Source organism: Pygocentrus nattereri, chromosome 18 (assembly GCF_015220715.1).
Source record: "Pygocentrus nattereri isolate fPygNat1 chromosome 18, fPygNat1.pri, whole genome shotgun sequence".
NCBI lineage: Eukaryota > Metazoa > Chordata > Actinopteri > Characiformes > Serrasalmidae > Pygocentrus > Pygocentrus nattereri.
Window position 1 is genome coordinate 39396159 of NC_051228.1, and position 19805 is coordinate 39415963.

A 19805-nucleotide genomic window follows, 5' to 3' on the forward strand; every position below is an offset into this window, starting at 1 on the left:
AGTGATTATGAGAGGAAGGTGGACTGTATGTTTCACCTGTTTGCTCTTTGCAAAACAGACACTTTCTGCAAATTTCTCTTTTTTTCTTTTTGTTTTTTTTTCTTTGTCCTTTCCTTTTCCTTTTGTTTCAATACTCACCTGGGCTAAGTACCTTACCGGTCACCCCTCTATAAATGCGTGACAAAGGGCTGCTGTTTGACACAACCTTAAGTAGAGGAGTCCACGGGTGTGCCAGGTTGGGCCTAATCAGCCCAGGGGCTTTTGGGAATTGGAGTTCCCCGAACTTGTCTCTCAGAGTAATGATACAGTAAAATATAGTGTATATAAAGTATTCTCCAGATGGCAGAAAGTAGTGAATTACGGTGCCACCTGCTTACTATCTAAGGTAGGACAGTCTTTCAGCTCGGCAAGGTAATGAATGTCATATAGATTAAGTTATTATTGCCCCATCATCTTGCCTGCTTATTAATATGAAGCAATAAGATCACTGTTTTATTACTAACTTGATTAAATGTACAGAAAAATGTAGAAAGCAGAGTAACTTGTGTTTTCAGCCTGTTCAAAGTTGGGTTCTTAGAGAACATTAAAACTTCATATATCCAGTTATTAACTCACATAATGTAGGATCAAAGCATTATTTACACCATGAAGTGTGTGAATCAAAAAAATCGTCCTGGACAGCTGTCCTGGTCTGGCCCGGGCTGTAGGAAGGTATTTTCAGTAGGTAGTGGTTGGAATTTGAGTTCCTCGTATGTTATGTGCCATGGGCAGCTGTCAATCACACCCCTACACTCTCAGAAATAAAGGTTCTAGACTGTCTCTGGGTCAGTTTTCCTCTCATCACTGGGGTGGAACCCTCAAGCCTCCATCTCAGTACCTTTAGTCAGGGAACAACATGCAGGAAGGGAGGGAGGCAGGCAGACAGGCAGGAAGGGAGGGAGGGAGGCAGGCAGGCAGGAAGGGAGGGAGGGAGGCAGGCAGGGAGGGAGGCAGGCAGGCAGACAGGGAGGGAAGGAGGCAGGCAGGCAGGCAGGGAGGGAGGGAGGGAGGGAGGCAGGCAGGCAGGGAGGGAGGGAGGCAGGCAGGCAGACAGGGAGGGAAGGAGGCAGGCAGGCAGGGAGGGAGGGAGGCAGGCAGGCAGACAGGGAGGGAAGGAGGCAGGCAGGCAGGAAGGGAGGGAGGCAGGCAGGGAGGGAGGCAGGCAGGCAGACAGGGAGGGAAGGAGACAGGCAGGCAGGCAGGGAGGGAGGGAGGGAGGGAGGGAGGGAGGGAGGCAGGGAGGCAGGGAGGGAGGGAGGCAGGCAGGGAGGGAGGCAGGCAGGCAGACAGGTAGGGAAGGAGACAGGCAGGCAGGCAGACAGGGAGGGAGGCAGGCAGGCAGGCAGGGAGGGAGGGAGGCAGGCAGGGAGGGAGGCAGGCAGGCAGGCAGACAGGGAGGGAAGGAGGCAGGCAGGCAGGGAGGGAGGGAGGGAGGTAGGCAGGCAGGCATGCAGGCAGGGAGGGAGGCAGGCAGGCAGGCAGGCAGACAGGGAGGGAAGGAGACAGGCAGGCAGGCAGACAGGCAGGCAGGGAGGGAGGGAGGCAGGCAGGCAGGCAGGCAGGGAGGGAGGCAGGCAGGGAGGGAGGTAGGCAGGCAGGCATGCAGGCAGGGAGGGAGGCAGGCAGGCAGGCAGGCAGGGAGGGAGGCAGGCAGGGAGGGAGGCAGGCAGGCAGGCAGGCAGACAGGGAGGGAAGGAGACAGGCAGGCAGGCAGGCAGACAGGCAGGCAGGGAGGGAGGCAGGCAGACAGGCAGGCAGGGAGGGATGCAGGCAGGCAGGCAGGGAGGGAGGGAGGAAGGCAGACAGGAAGGGAGAGAGGCAGGCAGGCAGGCAGGGAGGAAGGGAGGCAGGCAGGCAATCTAATGTAAATAAAGGCTCTTAGTGTTAGTCAATAAGGGATCAAATCCCTGTTATAATACATTTGAGTTTGAAAGAAATGAGCAGGAGTGTTGTTGAAAAGTGTCGTCTAGTTTTGATTCTAGCTGAGTGAAGTGAAGCATCTACATTGTGATGTTAATTGTTTTCTTGCTATGTCTTGCATTATGTAAAGTGGCAGAAATACGGTGGATTTAAATCTCTTGATTTCTCTTGCCAGCCGTGACAGCTGAGGACCTGCTGAAGCAGAGCAAGAACGGTTCAGCCCTGAACTCCACTCAGGTGAAGTGGATTGTGTTTTGGCTTGAGACGCTTCTCTCAGGGCCCAACGTCACACTGGAACTGGGGAACATTTCCATTAACATTGTCAGCAGTCTGCTGGATGCATCAGCACAGATGCTGTCATCCTGTTCAAACAGGTGGGATGAACCGATGAGTTATTGCTGTTTCTTATCATAATATCCATGAGCTTAATAATGCTTTATCAAGTAAACAGAAGGCAACATGTTCAACAGCAAAGACGGTTTCATTTAAACCTTGAAATAATAAAGTTTTCAAATTTAGAAATTTTGTATCCCAGGAAAGCCTTCCACCCAATGACTGCTGGGATAGGCTCCAGCTCCCCCCGTGACCCAGGAAGATAACTGGCTTAGAAGACAAGCGGCGCACAAGTCATGGTCCTTTATTTTTAGCTTGTTGTTGGCTACACAGATGAGGATGTCACCCATGCCATGTGCTCTAACGCCCCCCTAAACCATCATGAATACTGGCTTTAGAACTGAGCACTGATAACCAGCTGAGTGGTCTTCAGCCTGGAGGACACAGTGTCCATGATTTCCTAAAGAATTTCAGTTGTTGATTACTTGGCCCGCCGGACACTTTTCCACTTCCCCTCAGTCCATTTTAAATGAGCTCAGGCCCAGAGAAGGTGGCAGCGTTTCTGGATCCTGTTTATATTTGGGTTCTTCTTTGTGTTTTAGAGTTTAACAGCGTTTGTGGATGCAGCGATGAACTGTGTTCACAGTCAGTGGTTTTCAGAAGTGTTTCTGAGCCCATGCAGTGATTTCCACTACAGAATCATGTCTGTTTTTAATGCAGTGCTGCCTGAGGGCCCAAAGATCACGGCCAGCAGATACTGGTGGTCAGCCTCGTCCCTCACAGACAGAGATTTCTCCAGATTCTCTGAGTCTTTAATGATATTCTGCACCGTAGACGATGGAAAGCAGAAGCTCTTTGCTGGTTTATGTTGAGGAACGTTCTTCTTGAGTTGTTGCTCTATTTGATGGTCCAGTCTTTCACCAAATATTTGGCAAATATTTTTCAAAATACAATATAATTTCTCAGTTTCAACATTTGATTTGTTGTCTTTGAAGCATTTTTAATGAATTAGGGTTTAAATGATTTGCACATCATTGCATTTCTTTTTTATTTACATTGTGTACCGTGTCCAAAGTTTTTTGGAAACGGGGTTGTAGAATCAGGTGAGCTCCAGCTTGTTTGGTGTGAAAACCTGCAGCCATACCGGCCCTTTGTGGATAAGACTTAAATAAACAAACAGTGCCAGAGTGCAGTGATACATGGTCTGTGTTTTATATGGAATTGCAGTTCAATCACAAATAATGTGCTGTTAACCAATTTTAGCACCAGGTTATGACGAAATATTAGAGAAGGCCCTACATCCCGTTAACTCCTAAAGGAACCGTCACTGGACATGCCAGGAATGAGCTCCTAATACTCTCATGCCGGGACACTACACAGTCATGCCACTCAAATAAAAACGCTGTTTCTCTTCTGATTTGCTCAGAATCATTAGAACTGTGGACGCAGTTGGTTTGAAGCTGGAGGAACTGGGACAGAATAAGACCATTCTCTCCCCATATGTGGCTCTAGCAGTGGTGAGAGTGAATGGGACTGACTTTCCCAACACCTCGTTCACCGTGAACTCCTCCAACTTACAGGTAATGCTTCAAAACTGTTTCTTACTGTGTTCAACATCCCAAACCTGCATTTTACACCATGAGGATCCATGTCCGTGATGATCATTTACAATAATTGCCTGTGATATTATTTTTAAATGCCCTGTCTAATTACCTACTACAAGCAAGCTCACAATGTTTTGCTTACATTTATTTTTTAATGTGTAAATTAATTAGATTAAACCCTTATTAGTCCCACAACGGGGAAATTCCACCTCTGCGTTTAACCCATGCGTGCAGTGAAACACCACATACACACTAGTGAATGCACACACTAGGGGGCAGTGAGCACACCTGCCCGGAGCGGTGGGCAGCCCTATCCGCAGCACCCGGGGCGCAGTTGGGGGTTAGGTGTCTTGCTCAAGGGCACCTCAGTCATGGACTGTCGGCTCTGGGGATCGAACCAGCGACCTTCAACCCACAACAGCCCTCTTAAAGATTTGGCCTTTACAGGTGGGATTTGAACCCACCTGAACCCAGTGCCTTAGATGGCTCGGCCATACTGACTGCATTAGAAGATGCTAGTATTACAGACTGGATGCAGGGTGTCTATAAACTGCCTCTTTCTCTTTTCTATTAGATCAATTTTGACTCACTCAGCTGGAGCGTAAACAACACAGCCTTTCCTCTTCAGGGTTCCATCATTCTCCCCTCCACCCTCTTGAGCAAAATCAGTATGGATGAGAAAAAGCAAGCATCCAGAATACAGTTTCATTTCTACCAGAAGAGCTCTCTCTTCCAGGTCTGTACTCCTCTGTCCGAGGCACTCTCTTACCCTTACGTTTGTAGGGTATGTCTTACAAACCATATAGAACAGGTTCTGCTCCTCTTTTGGTAGACTGCACTTAATTTATTGTGTTTTATTGGGTGTTCAGACACTTCATCATTATACTGGTGTGACTGGCATAGTTGGTACAGTTCCTGGCATAGTTTTGAAACCAGCTTTTTTGTTTAAAAATGTACAAATACTTTTCATTAGTGTAAATTTGATAGCCAGCATTACTGTCGTGGCTGTGTGTAGGACCAAGAGCCAAACTCGTTAATCAGCGGAGTCCTGGGATGCAGTGTGGCTAACCTGTCTATCTCCAACCTGACAGACAATGTGACAATTACGCTGAGGAAAACTGAGCCTGTTTCGGTCAGTAAACATTCTGAGTTTCATTATGCTGTAATTCTGGTTTCACTAGACTGAAAAAGAACAAGAGCTTCAGTTCTGACTCGGGCTGCATGATGTAGACATAAAATGTTATGTACCATAAATTTCTTAATCAACTTTAACAACTTTGTTAATGCAATGACAACGAGAGCCATAAAGGACGATGCAAGCTGTTAGAAAGCCATTTCAGCATTTTCTGAACTGCTTTTTATATTTAGACGTACAAAGAAATCCCAGCTGTTTGATGTCCATGGCAGTTGCTATTATTTTAGATGTGCAATTGGGTGGATGATGATAGATAGATCGATAGAGAGATAGATACTTTATTAAACCCAGAGAACAAGTGCAGCAGTACAAAATACATCCATCCATTTTCCAAGCCGCTTCTCCGTCAGGCCAGGGATAGGCTACACACATTGGGGGGGGGGCAGGATACACACATTGCAGGACAGACAGTCACTCACACCCAGGGGCAGTTTAGCATGTCCAATAGGCCTGACTGCATGTCTTTGGGCTGTGGGAGGAAACCGGAGAACCCGGAGGAAACCCACGCAGACACGGGGAGAACATGCAAACTCCACACAGAGAGGACCCCGGTCACCCGGCTTGGGAATCGTACCCAGACCCTCCTCGCTGTGAGGCAACAGCGCTACCCACAGTACTGGCCTACACTGTTTACAGATGCACAAATAGAAAGAAAAGATAAAGAATAGAATGAAATACATTAGGAAGTATACTAAAACCAATACAGTACAAAAATAAGAAGAAAACTGCATAAATACTGTGGACTTGATAGTGACCGCTCCAGTGAATGAAATATGTACCGTAAATCATAAGCAGTGTTAACAGTTGTGAATATGGCATTTATAGATGCATAAGCAATGTGGAATATAAATATAATGTATAAATGTGGTAGTGCAGAGTAATATGAGTGGAGAGTGTCCAGTCATGCAGCCCCAATGTTTACGCTTTACAAGTTACCAATGCTTTTACTTCAGATCTTGCCGAGTGACTCTTTTCTCACTGCCATTCTCTTCACAGAATGATTCTTCCGTATCCTGTGTGTTTTGGAATTTCAGCTTGAACAGTAAGGAACAGGAGATGCACTCGGGGAGGGAGATTTCTCAGGAAACTCGATTAGTACTTTACCACTTGCTTTTAGTAAAAATAAAGTAACTGACAATGAAAAGAAATTTCGAGTGCATGGAAATAAACACAGACGAAAGAAATAGGTCCAACATGCTGTGGAGCTCTTCGCTGCCTGAACTTGATATTGAACCAGAGCAGAGTGTGACCAGCTACCAGCACACTGAACCAAACAGAGGTTGTCCATTGAAATGTACAGCTGGGATATTTAACATTTGCTTTGTAGTCATTGTGTTTTGCTTTTAATTCAAGTGTAAGAGTAGAATTAAAAGTATCTCTATTTGCATATTTACCTGACATGTGAGATTTGCTGTATTTACATGCGTGTTGAGTGGTGTGAGGTCTAAAAGCACAGTGAGTAGAAACACAAGTGAGCAGTGAGAGAGGAGATGCAGTGACGAGGTTTAGCCCAGTTTAGTTTGATTTTTATTAGATCTTTTTCATTTCTGGCTGATATGGTGTCTTCTTGGAGTTTGTGGTTGATTATATGCCTGATTGTTTGATTGGCAGGTGGCTCTGGTGGCTGGAGCTCCGAAGGCTGCACTGTGATGAGCAGCACTGAGACTGAGACGGTGTGCAGCTGTAACCATCTCACCAGCTTTGCTCTGCGGGTGAAAGCTCTTTCGCTCTTCTTATTTTGCAGCTTTTTTTTCTGAGACTTAACAGTAAACAAGGACAGCAGGGACAGATGGTCATTTATTAGCACACAACCCTGGTCAGTGGAGAATCTCAGCACCAACTACGTTATAGCGGTAGATTCTGCTGGCCGCTGCTTCAGGATGGATTTCAGATACTTCTAACATATACAACAGTTTACGGTGTGAAATCAGGCACCAGACAGTCTGGATCCCACGTGTCAAACCCAAGACACAATCCTCTCCGACCCACAGAAGCATTTTAATGTTCTAATGCCATTAGCTCGTTTCACAGTGCGCTGCACTACAGTCCCCAGCATGCACTGCAATGCCTCGCACGCTCTGACTCTGCTACCCCATCAGCAGTCTATGATACAGCAGTTATTGTTATTATCGAGTGCGTGTAAACAGACTCAGGGTTGACTATTTTTGTCACACTGGCTTATTAAAGACTCACTCATGCAAGTTTAGAGGATAAAGACTCGAATCTGAGCTTAAACTACTTGCTTTATTATCCTCATTGGCATCAGAGGCTTAGTTCAGGTTTGAAATGTAAGCACTAAATTGAGCATTTTATTCTGTCTGCAACAGAACCGTCGTGGCAGCACGAACCTAACGTAAGTGCCTTTATAGTATCATCCATTCAAACGTTACCACACTGAGAAAGGAGCCTTTACAGTGCTGTGAAAAAGTATTTGCCCTTTTTATTTATTTACTGTGGGAAATTTGTCACCCTTGAACATTTCAGGTCACCAGCCTACTTTTAATGTTTGACAAAGTTAACGCAAGTAAACATGAAATGTTGTTTTTGAGCGATGATTTCATTTGAAAAAGGCTGTTCAGTTCAGTGAAAAATGCCCTTGAGCCACTAAAGTCAACCAGTTAACCAAATTCAGGTGGCTATTGGGTTTAATTTCACTATCCAAGCCTGGGCATCATCAGTGCCAGGCCTGTTAAAGCTAAACGTCACTTAAATAGAACCTGTCTGGCAATGTGAGTCAGCTAGAAGGTCTCGAAAGGCAGCACACGATGTCACATTTTAATAGGATTCAAATCTTCTTCTTCTTTCGGCTGCTCCCTTTAGGGGTCGCCACAGCGGATCATCTGCCTCCATCTCGCCCTATCCACTGCCTCCTCTACTTTCACACCAACCATCTCCATGTCCACCTTCACTACATCCATAAACCTTCTCTGAGGTCTACCTCTTCTCCTTCTGCCCGGCAGCTCCATCTCCAACATTCTTTGCCCAATATCTCCACTATTCCTCCTCAACACATGTCCAAACCATCTCAACCTGGCCTCTCTGGCTTTATCTCCAAACTGCTCCACCTTCACCGTCCCTCTGATCTGCTCATTTCTAATCTTGTCCATCCTCGTCACTCCCAACGAAAATCTCAGCATCTTCATCTCCGCCACCTCCAGCTCAGCCTCCTGTCTTTTAGACAGAGCCACAGTCTCCAAACCATTAACAGGACACACATTTAACAAACATTTAACAGGATTCAAACAAAGTCACTGCAATCAGTCTGGAAAGGGTTGCAAAGCCACTGCTGAGACTCCAGACAACCACAGTGAGAGCCGTTATCCACAAATGGCCAGCCTACCAAAATTTCACCAAGAGCACATCAACGACTCTCCCAGGAGGTCACGAAAAGAACCCCGACAACCAGCTAATGAACCGCAGGCCTTACTTGCATCCGTTTAGGTGAATGTACAAGATTCCACAATAAGAAAGATGCTGGGAAAAATTGGCATCTATGGGAGACTCAGAAAGCACAAACCACTGCTGACCAAAAAGAAAACAATATGCCAAAAAACATCCAGAACACTTAGAATAACATTCTGAGGACTAATGAATCAACAGTGGAACCTTTTGGAAGACATTGGTCCCGTTACATCTGCCATAAAGCCTACACTGCATTCTACCATAAGAACACCACACCAACAGTGAAACATGGTGGTGGTAGTGTGATGGACGAGGGAGAATGCCTTCCCGTCAGGTCATGACCCAAAGCTCAAGCGTAGTTAGGTTATGCAGCGGGACAATGATGGGGCAATTACTTTTTCACATGGGTGATATAGGTTTTGAATAAATCTTTATCTTCGATAAATGGAACGGTCATTTAAAAGCTGCACATTGTGCTTAGTTGCATTGTCTTTATCTTATAGTAAAATTAGGCTGGTGATCTGAAACAATTAAAATCGACCATTTAGGAAAAATGAAAGAAATCTGTTGAGGGGCAAGTCATTTTTGATGGCACTGTACATTGCTCAACTCTCACATGCACAACTCTGTACATTACAATGCAAACAATCTTTCTGAATCTTTTGAAACAGCAATGAAGACTTAGCCGAAGGTCTGCTGAATCAGGCCAGGGACGCCTCTGCTCTGAACTCCGCCCAGGTCCAGCGCATTGTGTCTGAGCTAGAACTGCTTGTCTCTGGGCCAGAAGTCAGCCAGACTCTGGGGAGCACGTCTATCAACATCGTCAGCAACCTGCTGGCCGCAGCACCAGCAGCGCTGGCGTCCACTGCAAGCAGGTGAGACGAGCAGTCGGGTGGCTGCTCTTTGTTTTTAAGCTGAGGCTTCACATTAATAGCCTTATAGATGATTACGTGTTTATTTATTATTTTTGCTACTATATTTTGGCTTTGATGGTTGACGTGTGTGTGTGTGTGTGTGTGTGTGTGTGTGTGTGTGTGTGTGTGAGCCATGCCAGTCTATTCACCTGTCTCACTGACAGTGCCACATCAACTGCGCTGGCAATCAAATGACAATCAAAAGATGTTATGTGTCTTTACACATTGAAAACGGCCAATCAGAAAACACAACTGAAATGTTTTACTGTTTATGTGCCGCTGCTGTCGGAACAAAACCTTGTATCTCTATTTTTATCATTTTTCAGTTTTTGAGATAATCTGAAAATGCCTGTTTCCCTTTACATGGTGTGTGAATTTCATGGTGAATGGGCCAAAATAAACCATCCAAAATGACATGGAAAAAATTCTGGTTCCATTGACTTCCATTAAAATTAGTGTGTGTTTTTTCCTTCTTCTGTAAAGTTACAATTTTGGAGATACGAGGTTTTGATTCGACAGCAGCGATATGCAAGCTAATTGATTTGACTGTGTTTAATCACCTCAGTATTTCAGCAGTAATACCACTAGCACCACAGGCAGTCCGCACGGTTTACTGGATACTTTTACATTAACTAGGATTTGGATACCGTCACATATTCTCTCTAATGTTGACATACAGTTTTGTTCTGCTTTAAATCCGTACCGCTCACTCATCCAGTGCTGAAGCAGCAGCATCGCTGACTGAGTACTAAATACAACTAAACAGGAGTCTCTAAACTTTATGCTTTGGTTTTGAGCGGATGCTGTTATAGTTTAACAGTAATGTGAGTGTTCATGTCTGAATAGGGAAAAACTCCAGTCTACACTGTTTGGCGGCGCGTCTTGCAGTGATTTTATATGCAGTATTTCTCTAAAATATCTTCTGTTTGGAGCTTCAGGCCTCTGACTGTATCAACCTGTCCTGTAACATCCTCAAATATATTCCAATATAGACTAAAGACTTACTTGTTCCAACTGGCTTATTCATAATTCCCTGAAATTAAACATACTAAATCTGACCTGTAATAAAATGTAATTCTATTTTATTATTTTAACTGTATTATTTATTTTATTTTAGAGTTTGATAAGTTTATAGTTGGTTACTTACTACTGTTTAGACAATGTATATAATAATAAACATAAAAAAATATAAACTTCACATAAAAATGATGTATTTTTATTCATTCTAAAGACGTTTTAGTATTTTTTTTATCAATATTTCATGTTACTTCTGTGTTATTCTCGTCCTTTATGACTGTGTTCATGGTTTATGTTTTGTCTAATTTGTAAAGCCTTGGGATTTTGGGCTGCATAAATAAAGATTATTATTAATCATGAGGTACACATGTTCTAGGCACTTTGCATCTTTAAAACCAAATAAAATAACTTTAAAATCAATCCTAAAAGTTACAGGTAGCCTGTCAGGTCTAGGAAACTCGTCATTGCCAGCTCTAGCTTTACACAAACGTTGTTAAAGCATTGATTTCACAAAGAATAAAATGCAGCTCTTTGTATCCACAACTGTTTCCTCTTGGGAAGTGAAGTACATCTGTCCATCCAACCATCTATATACACTATATTTCCAAAAGTATTCGCTCGTCTGGCTTCACACGCATATGAACTTGAGTAACATCCCATTCTTAATCCATAGGGTTTAATATGATGTCAGTCCACCCTTTGCGGCTATAACAGCTTCAGCTCTTCTGGGAAGGCTTTCCACAAGGGTTAGGAGTGTTTATGGGAATTTCTGACCGTTCTTCCAGAAGCGCATTTGGGAGGTCAGACGCTGATGTTGGACGAGAAGGCCTGGCTCACAGTCTCCACTCTAATTCATCCCAAAGGTGTTCTATCGGGTTGAGGTCAGGACTCTGTGCAGGCCAGTCAAGTTCTTCCACACCAAACTGGCTCATCCGTGTCTTTATGGACCTGCTTTGTCCACTGGTGGTCAGTCATGTTGGAACAGGAAGGGGCCGTCCCCAAACTGTTCCCACAAAGTTGGGAACGTGAAATTGTCCAAAATCTCTTGGTGCTGAAGCTTTAAGAGTTCCTTTCACTGGAACTAAGGGGCCGAGCCCAACTCCTGAAAAACACCCCCACACCATGATCCCCCCTCCACCAAACTTTACACTCGGCACAATGCAGTCAGACAAGTACCGTCAAACCCAGACTCATCCATCGGATTTCCAGACGGAGAAGCGTGATTGGTCACTCCAGAGAACACGTCTCCACTGCTCTAGAGTCCAGTGGCGGCGCTTTACTCCACTGCATTCCACGCTTTGCACTGCGCTTGGTGATGTAAGGCTTGGATGCAGCTGCTCGGCCATGGAAACCCATTCCATGAAGCTCTCTACGCTGTTCTTGAGCTGATCTGAAGGCCACATGAAGTTTGGAGGTCTGTAGTGATTGACTCTGCAGAAAGTCGGTGACCTCTGCGCACTATGCCCCTCAGCATCCGCTGACCGCTCTGTCATTTTACGTGTCCGACCACTTCGTGGCTGAGCTGCTGTCGTTCCCAATCACTTCCACTTTGTTATAATCCCACTGACAGTGGACTGTGGAATATTTAGTAGTGAGGAAATTTCACGACTGGACTTGCTGCACAGGTGGCGTCCGATCACGGCACCACGCTGGAATTCACTGAGCTCCTGAGAGCGACCCATTCTTTCACTAATGTCTGTAGAAGCAGTCTGCAGGCCGAGGGGCTCGGCTTTATACACCTGTGGCCATGGAAGTGACTGGAACACCTGAGTTCAATGACTTGGATGGGGGAGTGAATACTTTTGGAAATATAGTGTGCCTGTGTCAGTTGAATACTCAGTATTATGGGACACTATGCAGTCCTGCTGTGATGTGGGTTTGTCATGTTTAATAGAACCTTTTGTTCTCTTCTGATTTGTTCAGGATTGTTGAGATTGTGGACCGTGTTGGCTTGAAGCTGGTGGTGAACGGACAGAATAAGACTATTCTGTCCCCGTCTGTTGCTCTGGCAGTGAAAATGGTGAATGGGACTGTCTTTGAACAGACCTCATTCACTCTGACCGACTCCTCCACCCTGCAGGTAACATTCAGACATCAGTGCTCACAGTGCTGAGAAACAAATGCAGCTGAGCTCATATGATTGGTTGCTCAATAACAGACATAACAATCAATTATTGATCCATTGCTGTCACGCATCCCTCTGGCTCAGAGGTTTCCATGGACTCCATCTCCCAGAATTTATTTTATGCAGTTACTGAATAATTTGCTTTATGACTGGTCATGTAAATTCAGATGGACAAACCAAAATTTGCCCTGGAGAATAAGGGGTTAAAATCTTGTCCTGCCCACAGTTATTGAACATCTGAGAATCCTGTTTCTTGGATGTATGGCATGTTAAGGAAGAATTCTTATATTTATTCACAGAATTAATAGATGTAATAAAACGTTATGCACAGTCCAAAATACCCCAGTGTGCCATTGCACGGTGAAGAAGGTATTATTTTTGCTAAACAGCATAACAGTCGATCTCCGCCGGTGTGAAGTGCCCATCACAGAGTATTTCCCATGCTGTGTTATTAGAAAGGTCAGTGACCCTGTGCTGTGTGGACATGCAGAAGACTGTATTATCAGATCAGTGTGTCTTTACGATGCCTCCTCCTGTTTGCCAGATTGATGGAGACTCCGTGTCCAGGATGAGCGTCCTGCCTCCTCAGGGATCGATCGTTCTCCCAGCCTCCCTTATGGCCAATCTCACCTCACAGCAGCAGAAGCTAGCGTCCAGAGTCCAGTTCAGTTTCTACCAGAAGAGCACCCTTTTCCAGGTGTGTAGTACTGCTCCTCTTCCTAGGTGCTGTTATTGTCCTTTTCTCTTTGAATGTATGGGTGACACATTTAAGGGAAAAACGGAATAAGAGCAACGACCTGGATGGAGCCGTGCACCAGGCTCATCACAGGACGATGTGCTCTTCTAGTCGTATGTGTTGTGTACTGTAGTTGAAGCACCAGCATGAAGAAAACACCACTGACTTTATATATTTTAAATATTTATAAGAAAAGCGACCAGCAGTCTACGACTCCAACTGACCGCTATTTTCATAATGGATTAGTTGGTCCTTTATGACCTCACTGGGAATCGATTAGTTGAGGAAACTGAAGACATTAGTCTGTCTATAATATTTCATTCAGCAAATTAAAAAAATGAAGAGATTATTCTTTCTTTATTAAAACAAACATCTTCCTCTATAAACACTGTGCCCCCCACCTTTAAGCCCATTCCATCAAACACCCCCCATCCTACACTTTTCCAAGAAGTCATTTTGAGTCATCCTTTGGCTTCTAATTTCTTATCTGGTTTGCACTATTTGGTTTGGCACTTTTTTGTGCACAAAAAAAAAACCCATCCAAATCCAAACTGTTTTCATCTTCTAATGATTTAACAAAAATAAATGAAATAGCTTCTGTGTGGTGGATAAATGTAAGGGTCCAGCCTGCACCACCTGCTGCCAGCAGAGGGCGTCGGCAGCGAGGCGCCCAGACTGCACCGCCTGCTGCCAGCGGAGGGCTAAGGTGGCAAGGCACCACCACTAATCAGACTAACCTGACACACCTGTGAACTCCCCTATTTAAGGCTGCAGCAAACGCCAGTGTTTGTCACACCTTTGTAGAGGGGTGGCCGGTATGGTACCTAGTCTTTGAAAACAAACAAACAAACAAAAGAAAACTGCCCCAAAAAGAAAAATTAAAGATCAAAAGACAAAAATAGAGTAATTACCCCCAAATTACTCACAACAAAAAAAATATCCAAGCCATGTAAAAGTGTTTGCTCCTCAAAGGGCAAACCGGCTAAACCTAAAGCTGACCTTCCTCTCACAACCGCAGAAGAAGCGCTTTGTTTTCTGTTCTTTTGTTTCACCGTTCTCTAACTCGGCCTTTGTTTGAGCACGCCGCGCTTGCCGTGGCCTTGGTTTGCCCGTCTTCCTGCCTCTCGCTTCTGCTTTCCTTGAGATGCTCTGCCCGTGGTCACCTGTGCACCCCAGTGGTGCAGTGGTAACGCCGTGGACTGTAGACCGTTACAGCGGCGGTTCAAACCTGCGTCCAGGTCTTCTCACTAGCAACGTTAGACGCACTCTTTGTTGCCCCCATATATCTCCTTACTCTCTGCTGGGTTTCAGTTCTGCATTTGGGTCCGCCTCCCCGCCATCCTGTAACAATATCAATGAAATTAATGATCACACAGTAATTGTCTGGTGTCAGACACATAGACCTAAAGCTCATTACATGCAAGTGAGTGTGATGTCTGTGTGTGTCAAATATACACTATATTTCCAAAAGTGTTCACTCACCCATCCAAATCACTGAATTCAGGTGTTCCAGTCACTTCCATGGCCACAGGTGTATAAAGCCGAGCCCCTCGGCCTGCAGACTGCTTCTACAGACATTAGTGAAAGAATGGGTCGCTCTCAGGAGCTCAGTGAATTCCAGCGTGGTGCCGTGATCGGACGCCACCTGTGCAGCAAGTCCAGTCGTGAAATTTCCTCACTACTAAATATTCCACTGTCCACTGTCAGTGGGATTATAACAAAGTGGAAGCGATTGGGAACGACAGCAACTCAGCCACGAAGTGGTCGGCCACGTAAAATGACAGAGCGGTCAGCGGATGCTGAGGGGCATAGTGCGCATGGGTCAGCGACTTTCTGCAGAGTCCATCACTACAGACCTCCAAACTTCATGTGGCCTTCAGATCAGCTCAAGAACAGCGTAGAGAGCTTCATGGAATGGGTTTCCATGGCCGAGCAGCTGCATCCAAGCCTTACATCACCAAGCGCAGTGCAAAGCGTGGAATGCAGTGGAGTAAAGCACCGCCACTGGACTCTAGAGCAGTGGAGACGTGTTCTCTGGAGTGACCAATCACGCTTCTCCATCTGGAAATCCGATGGACGAGTCTGGGTTTGGCGGTTGCCAGGAGACGGTACTTGTCTGACTGCTCTGTGCTGAGTGTAAAGTTTGGTGGAGGGGGGATCATGGTGTGGGGGTGTTTTTCAGGAGTTGGGCTCGGCCCCTTAGTTCCAGTGAAAGGAACTCTTAAAGCTTCAGCACCAAGAGATTTTGGACAATTTCACGCTCCCAACTTTGTGGGAACAGTTTGGGGACGGCCCCTTCCTGCTCCAACATGACTGCACACCAGTGCACAAAGCAGGTCCATAAAGACGTGGATGAGCCAGTTTGGTGTGGAAGAACTTGACTGGCCTGCACAGAGTCCTGACCTCAACCCCATAGAACACCTTTGGGATGAATTAGAGCGGAGACTGTGAGCCAGGCCTTCTCGTCCAACATCAGTGTCTGACCTCACAAATGAGCTTCTGGAAGAACGGTCAAAAATTCCCATAAACACTCCTAACCCTTGTGGAAAGCCTTCCCAGAAGAGCTGAAGCTGTTATAGCTGCAAAGGGTGGGCCGACATCATATTAAACCCTATGGATTAAGAATGGGACGTCACTCAAGTTCATATGCGTGTGAAGCCAGACGACCGAATACTTCTGGCAGTATAGTGTCCATCTGTCACTTCACATTGAAACAGTAATCATTACTGGGCCTCTCTACTCCTTGGATTAACATGCATTTTGGCGATCAGATCATGTTTGGGTTTCACTTTACAGCAGGAAAAGCCGGGTGTGAAGACCCTCAGGTCGCATTTTTAGCAGATTATGAATGTCTCAGTTTAAACACATTTGCTGGTGGTCCGTGATGGATCTTGACCACGTGTAAAGGGAATGTGTTTCCTTTGTCCAAATGTCATTCCCTAAGTGGCTGAGCGCTGACCGGCAGGTAAGAGAATAAACAAATGGAAGAGGGAATGAGAGGCTGGCCAGCAACAAGAGCCTTCATGCACTCCAGGCCAGTGAATAAGTCCAGGTCAACCTTGTCCACTCTTGTGGAGCTGACCAGTCTCTTCATTTTCAACATGGGACACTTGATTTTTACCAGTAATATTTTATCCAGCCAATGCAGACTTACCATGGGCTGCAAGACTGAGATGTATGTTACATTAAACTCTCAACCACCTTTTGCATTTTATTGCCTCATTTCTTGTAAAGAAATACAATACCCATAAGTCCTTTAGTGAAGTCAACTAATCACTGATGATTCTGTTACCATAGAGACTAAAACTGTCAGCACTGCATTCTCAGCACTGCAGTAACACTGACATGGTGGTGGTGGTGGTGGTGTTGGTGCGTGGTGCTGGTATGAGTGGATCAGTCACAGTAGTGCTGCTGGAGTTTTTAAACACTGTGTCCACTCACTGTCCACTCTTACACTCCTACCTGGTCAGTCCACCTTGTAGGTGTAAAGTCAGAGACGACAGCTCATCTGCTGCTGCACAGTTTGTGTTGGTCATCCTCTAGTCCTTCATCAGTGGTCACAGGACTGGCTAGATATTTTTGGTTGGTGGACTGTTCTCAGTCCAGCAGCGACACTGAGGTGTTTAAAAACTCCAGCAGCACTGCTGTGTCTGATCCACTCAGACCAGCACAACACACACTAACACACCACCACCACATCAGTGTTACCACAGTGCTGAGAATGACCCACCACCCAAATAGTACCTGCTCTGTGAGGGTCCATGGGGGTCCTGACCACTGAAGAACAGGGTAACAGAGTATCAGAGAAACAGATGGACTACAGTCTGTAACTGTAGAACTACAGAGTGCAGCTATACGGTCAGTGGAGCTGATAAAGTGGACAAGGAGCTGGTCAATGTTACGTCTGATCAGTGTAAAATATGTATTTTTATATTTGTAAGCTTACCTGCATAGTTCATCTAATACCTTGTTTTTTGTGGAAAAAGTCTTTAAGCTTTTATTTGTGTAAATTTGAGATGCATGCTTCACTGCTTGGCTGTCTGTAGGACAAAGCACTGAAATCTGAACACTGGCTGGTCAGCGGAGTTCTGGGCTGCAGTGTGGCTAACCTGTCCATCTCCGATCTGCGAGAGAATGTGACGATTATCCTGAGGAACACAGAGCCAGTGCCGGTCAGTATGGGTAGGCGTGAGAGCGGTGTGAGTCTTATGGTGCTTGTATTCTGAGTTTTGATTTCACAGTAAACAAAACTTCAGTTCTAGTTACCCGTACCTGTAAAGTCCTGTGTAGTAACGGACGTTTTACTGCCATTCCCTTGACAGGCCGACTCTTCAGTATCCTGTGTATTTTGGAAATCCAGCTTAAACAGTAAGGGCAATGCATTATTTCTTAATGGACCATTTTCACGCTTCCGTGTTCGTTAATGGCTTTAAACGGATTCCAGTTGCACTGTAAACAATAGCTGATGCTGCCCGATATCATTGGTGTTCTTAATGCACCAATAATTCAACTAAACAGCCTCAGAGTTTCCACTCGATCAGGTTTAAAAATGTTCAACTTCAGCTGAAAAGCTCCACTCGTCATGTCACTTTTAATGAGGCAACCAATCAAAAAAGAGTAAAACTGAGCTGTAGAGTGAACAGGACAGATTTACTCACATGTGACTTAAAATGCTCAAAAGCCGGCGTCCTGAACTGACCCTCAAGAGCTCCTCCTACTCTGTGACGTCACGTAACTGAATCGCTGCATCATCAGCACAAACTAACGAGCAGAACGAGCTTCGCTGAGAAGATCATTAACTCTGATCAGCTCTCAGCTTCGTTATTAGAGCCAGACGGAGGAGGAAAAAGGTGAGATGAGCTGCTTTTCCACTGTCGACAGGCTTTGTCTGTTTGGCGCTGTTGCCATGGTAATGCCGAATGATGGTCACACGCAATGGATTCCGATCTGAGCATCACATTTAAGATTACAAATCGGATATGTAACCGATCTAGGACTACATATGAAAGTGGCTCAGGTCGGATTTGAGAAGATCAGATTTGTGTCCACACAGCCCTGAAAGCATCAGATCTGAGTCACATTAACCTGGGAATGTGAACACGGCCATAGACAAACCTTCATTGCCTTGTGTGTTTACCATCCTGGAGATGGTTGTCACCCGAGGTCTGATCAAACCCCCTGAGAAACTGATTCATCTCCACTGCAGCTTGGTGATCAGGAGCTGCACTGTAGAGATGCGACGCTGCGTCTCTGAGCTGGTTATGGTGTTCAGGTCACCTGAGTAGGACAAACTGAACCTGCTGGACCTTTTCTCAAATGAAGCGCAGCGAGTGCAGGACTGTTTATGGGTGTGTGATGTGGTCTTGAACAGAATAATCCACTCCGTCTCCGCTGTAACCGAGCTGAGGCTGAAGGACCATTTTTGAGGGATGCTGAAAACCGGAGACCCTCTATTGCCGCTGTTTCACGGTGCAGCCAGATGTGACGATGCAGTGACTGTGAAAATGGTCCATAAACTTAATTCTATTAATGCGCTACTCCTCTCCAGAATGTCAAGTAACTGAGGAGAGCGGTGCATGTTCTATATAAGATGGCACATTTTATTCAGCTTCAAAGACACTTTAGTCTCTAATACTGGTGTTTAAATTTCTGAATACCATTTTGTCCATGTGAACATCTGGGAGATCTCGGCATCACTGTCTTTTGCCTCTCCTGTGCTGTTTTAACTGATTCATTTTAGAGTTTTTAATGGATTTAGCTGCTTGATTCGTTGATTTGGCAGGTGGCTCTGGCGGCTGGAGCTCTGAAGGCTGCACTGTGCTAAATAGGACTGCGAATGAGACGGTGTGCCGCTGTAACCATCTCACCAGCTTCGGTGTGCTGCTGGTAAGGAACTCCCTTCAGATCTCCTAGCAGAGAAAAGAACGTTGCCTAAAGCCGAGGTGTCCAGCCGAGGTGTCCACAGGTGTGCTCCTGTTTCCACACGTTTAATGTGCTTGGCTCAGGCTTCGAGTGAACCGCTCAACGTTCAGACAATCGGTTTTTGAATGAACAGGTACAGTTAATGTGCAGAATTTAACAAATTGGAAAGAAATAAAACAAAGTGTGGCCTCTGAAAGGGTGCCAGAACTTTATATTGTTATATATTTGTTCAAACATTAAACTATTTTCCTACATATTAAAATAAGTGAGAAGCAATTAGCTGTGTTTTTAAACTTGGTTGGGGGCAGTCGTGGGCTGGAGGTCAGGGAACCAGCTCTGTGACCGGAAGGTTGCCAGTTCAATCCCCTTGGCTGACAGTCCATGACTGAAGTGTCCTTGAGCAAGACACCTAAACCCCAACTGCTCCGCGGGTGCCGTGGACTGCCCGCTGCTCTGGGCAAGTGTGCTCACTGCCCCCTAGTGTGTGTGTGTGTGTGTGTGTGTGTTTCACTGCACGGATGGGTTAAATGCAGAGGTCCAATTTCAGTGTGCAAACAGTTGGTAAATGGTACTAAAAAAAACAGTATTGCTAAATTTA

At 45.4% G+C, this 19805-nt stretch overlaps 1 protein-coding gene across 4 annotated transcripts in view; it reads left to right on the forward strand.

The window, feature by feature from the left end:
• The window catches only part of LOC108442444 (adhesion G-protein coupled receptor G2-like), a 57269-nt gene that overhangs the window by 29039 nt on the left and 8425 nt on the right, over positions 1–19805 (forward strand). For all 4 annotated transcript variants that reach the window (XM_037547333.1, XM_037547334.1, XM_037547335.1 and 1 more), the window contains 13 exons: positions 2135–2333; positions 3719–3872; positions 4471–4632; positions 4912–5028; positions 6088–6133; positions 6703–6803; positions 7419–7444; positions 9165–9368; positions 12348–12504; positions 13094–13246; positions 17332–17457; positions 17608–17653; positions 19068–19171. In XM_037547333.1, coding sequence (XP_037403230.1) covers positions 2135–2333; positions 3719–3872; positions 4471–4632; positions 4912–5028; positions 6088–6133; positions 6703–6803; positions 7419–7444; positions 9165–9368; positions 12348–12504; positions 13094–13246; positions 17332–17457; positions 17608–17653; positions 19068–19171 — 1595 coding nt within the window. The remainder of the gene's footprint in view (positions 1–2134; positions 2334–3718; positions 3873–4470; positions 4633–4911; positions 5029–6087; positions 6134–6702; positions 6804–7418; positions 7445–9164; positions 9369–12347; positions 12505–13093; positions 13247–17331; positions 17458–17607; positions 17654–19067; positions 19172–19805) is intronic.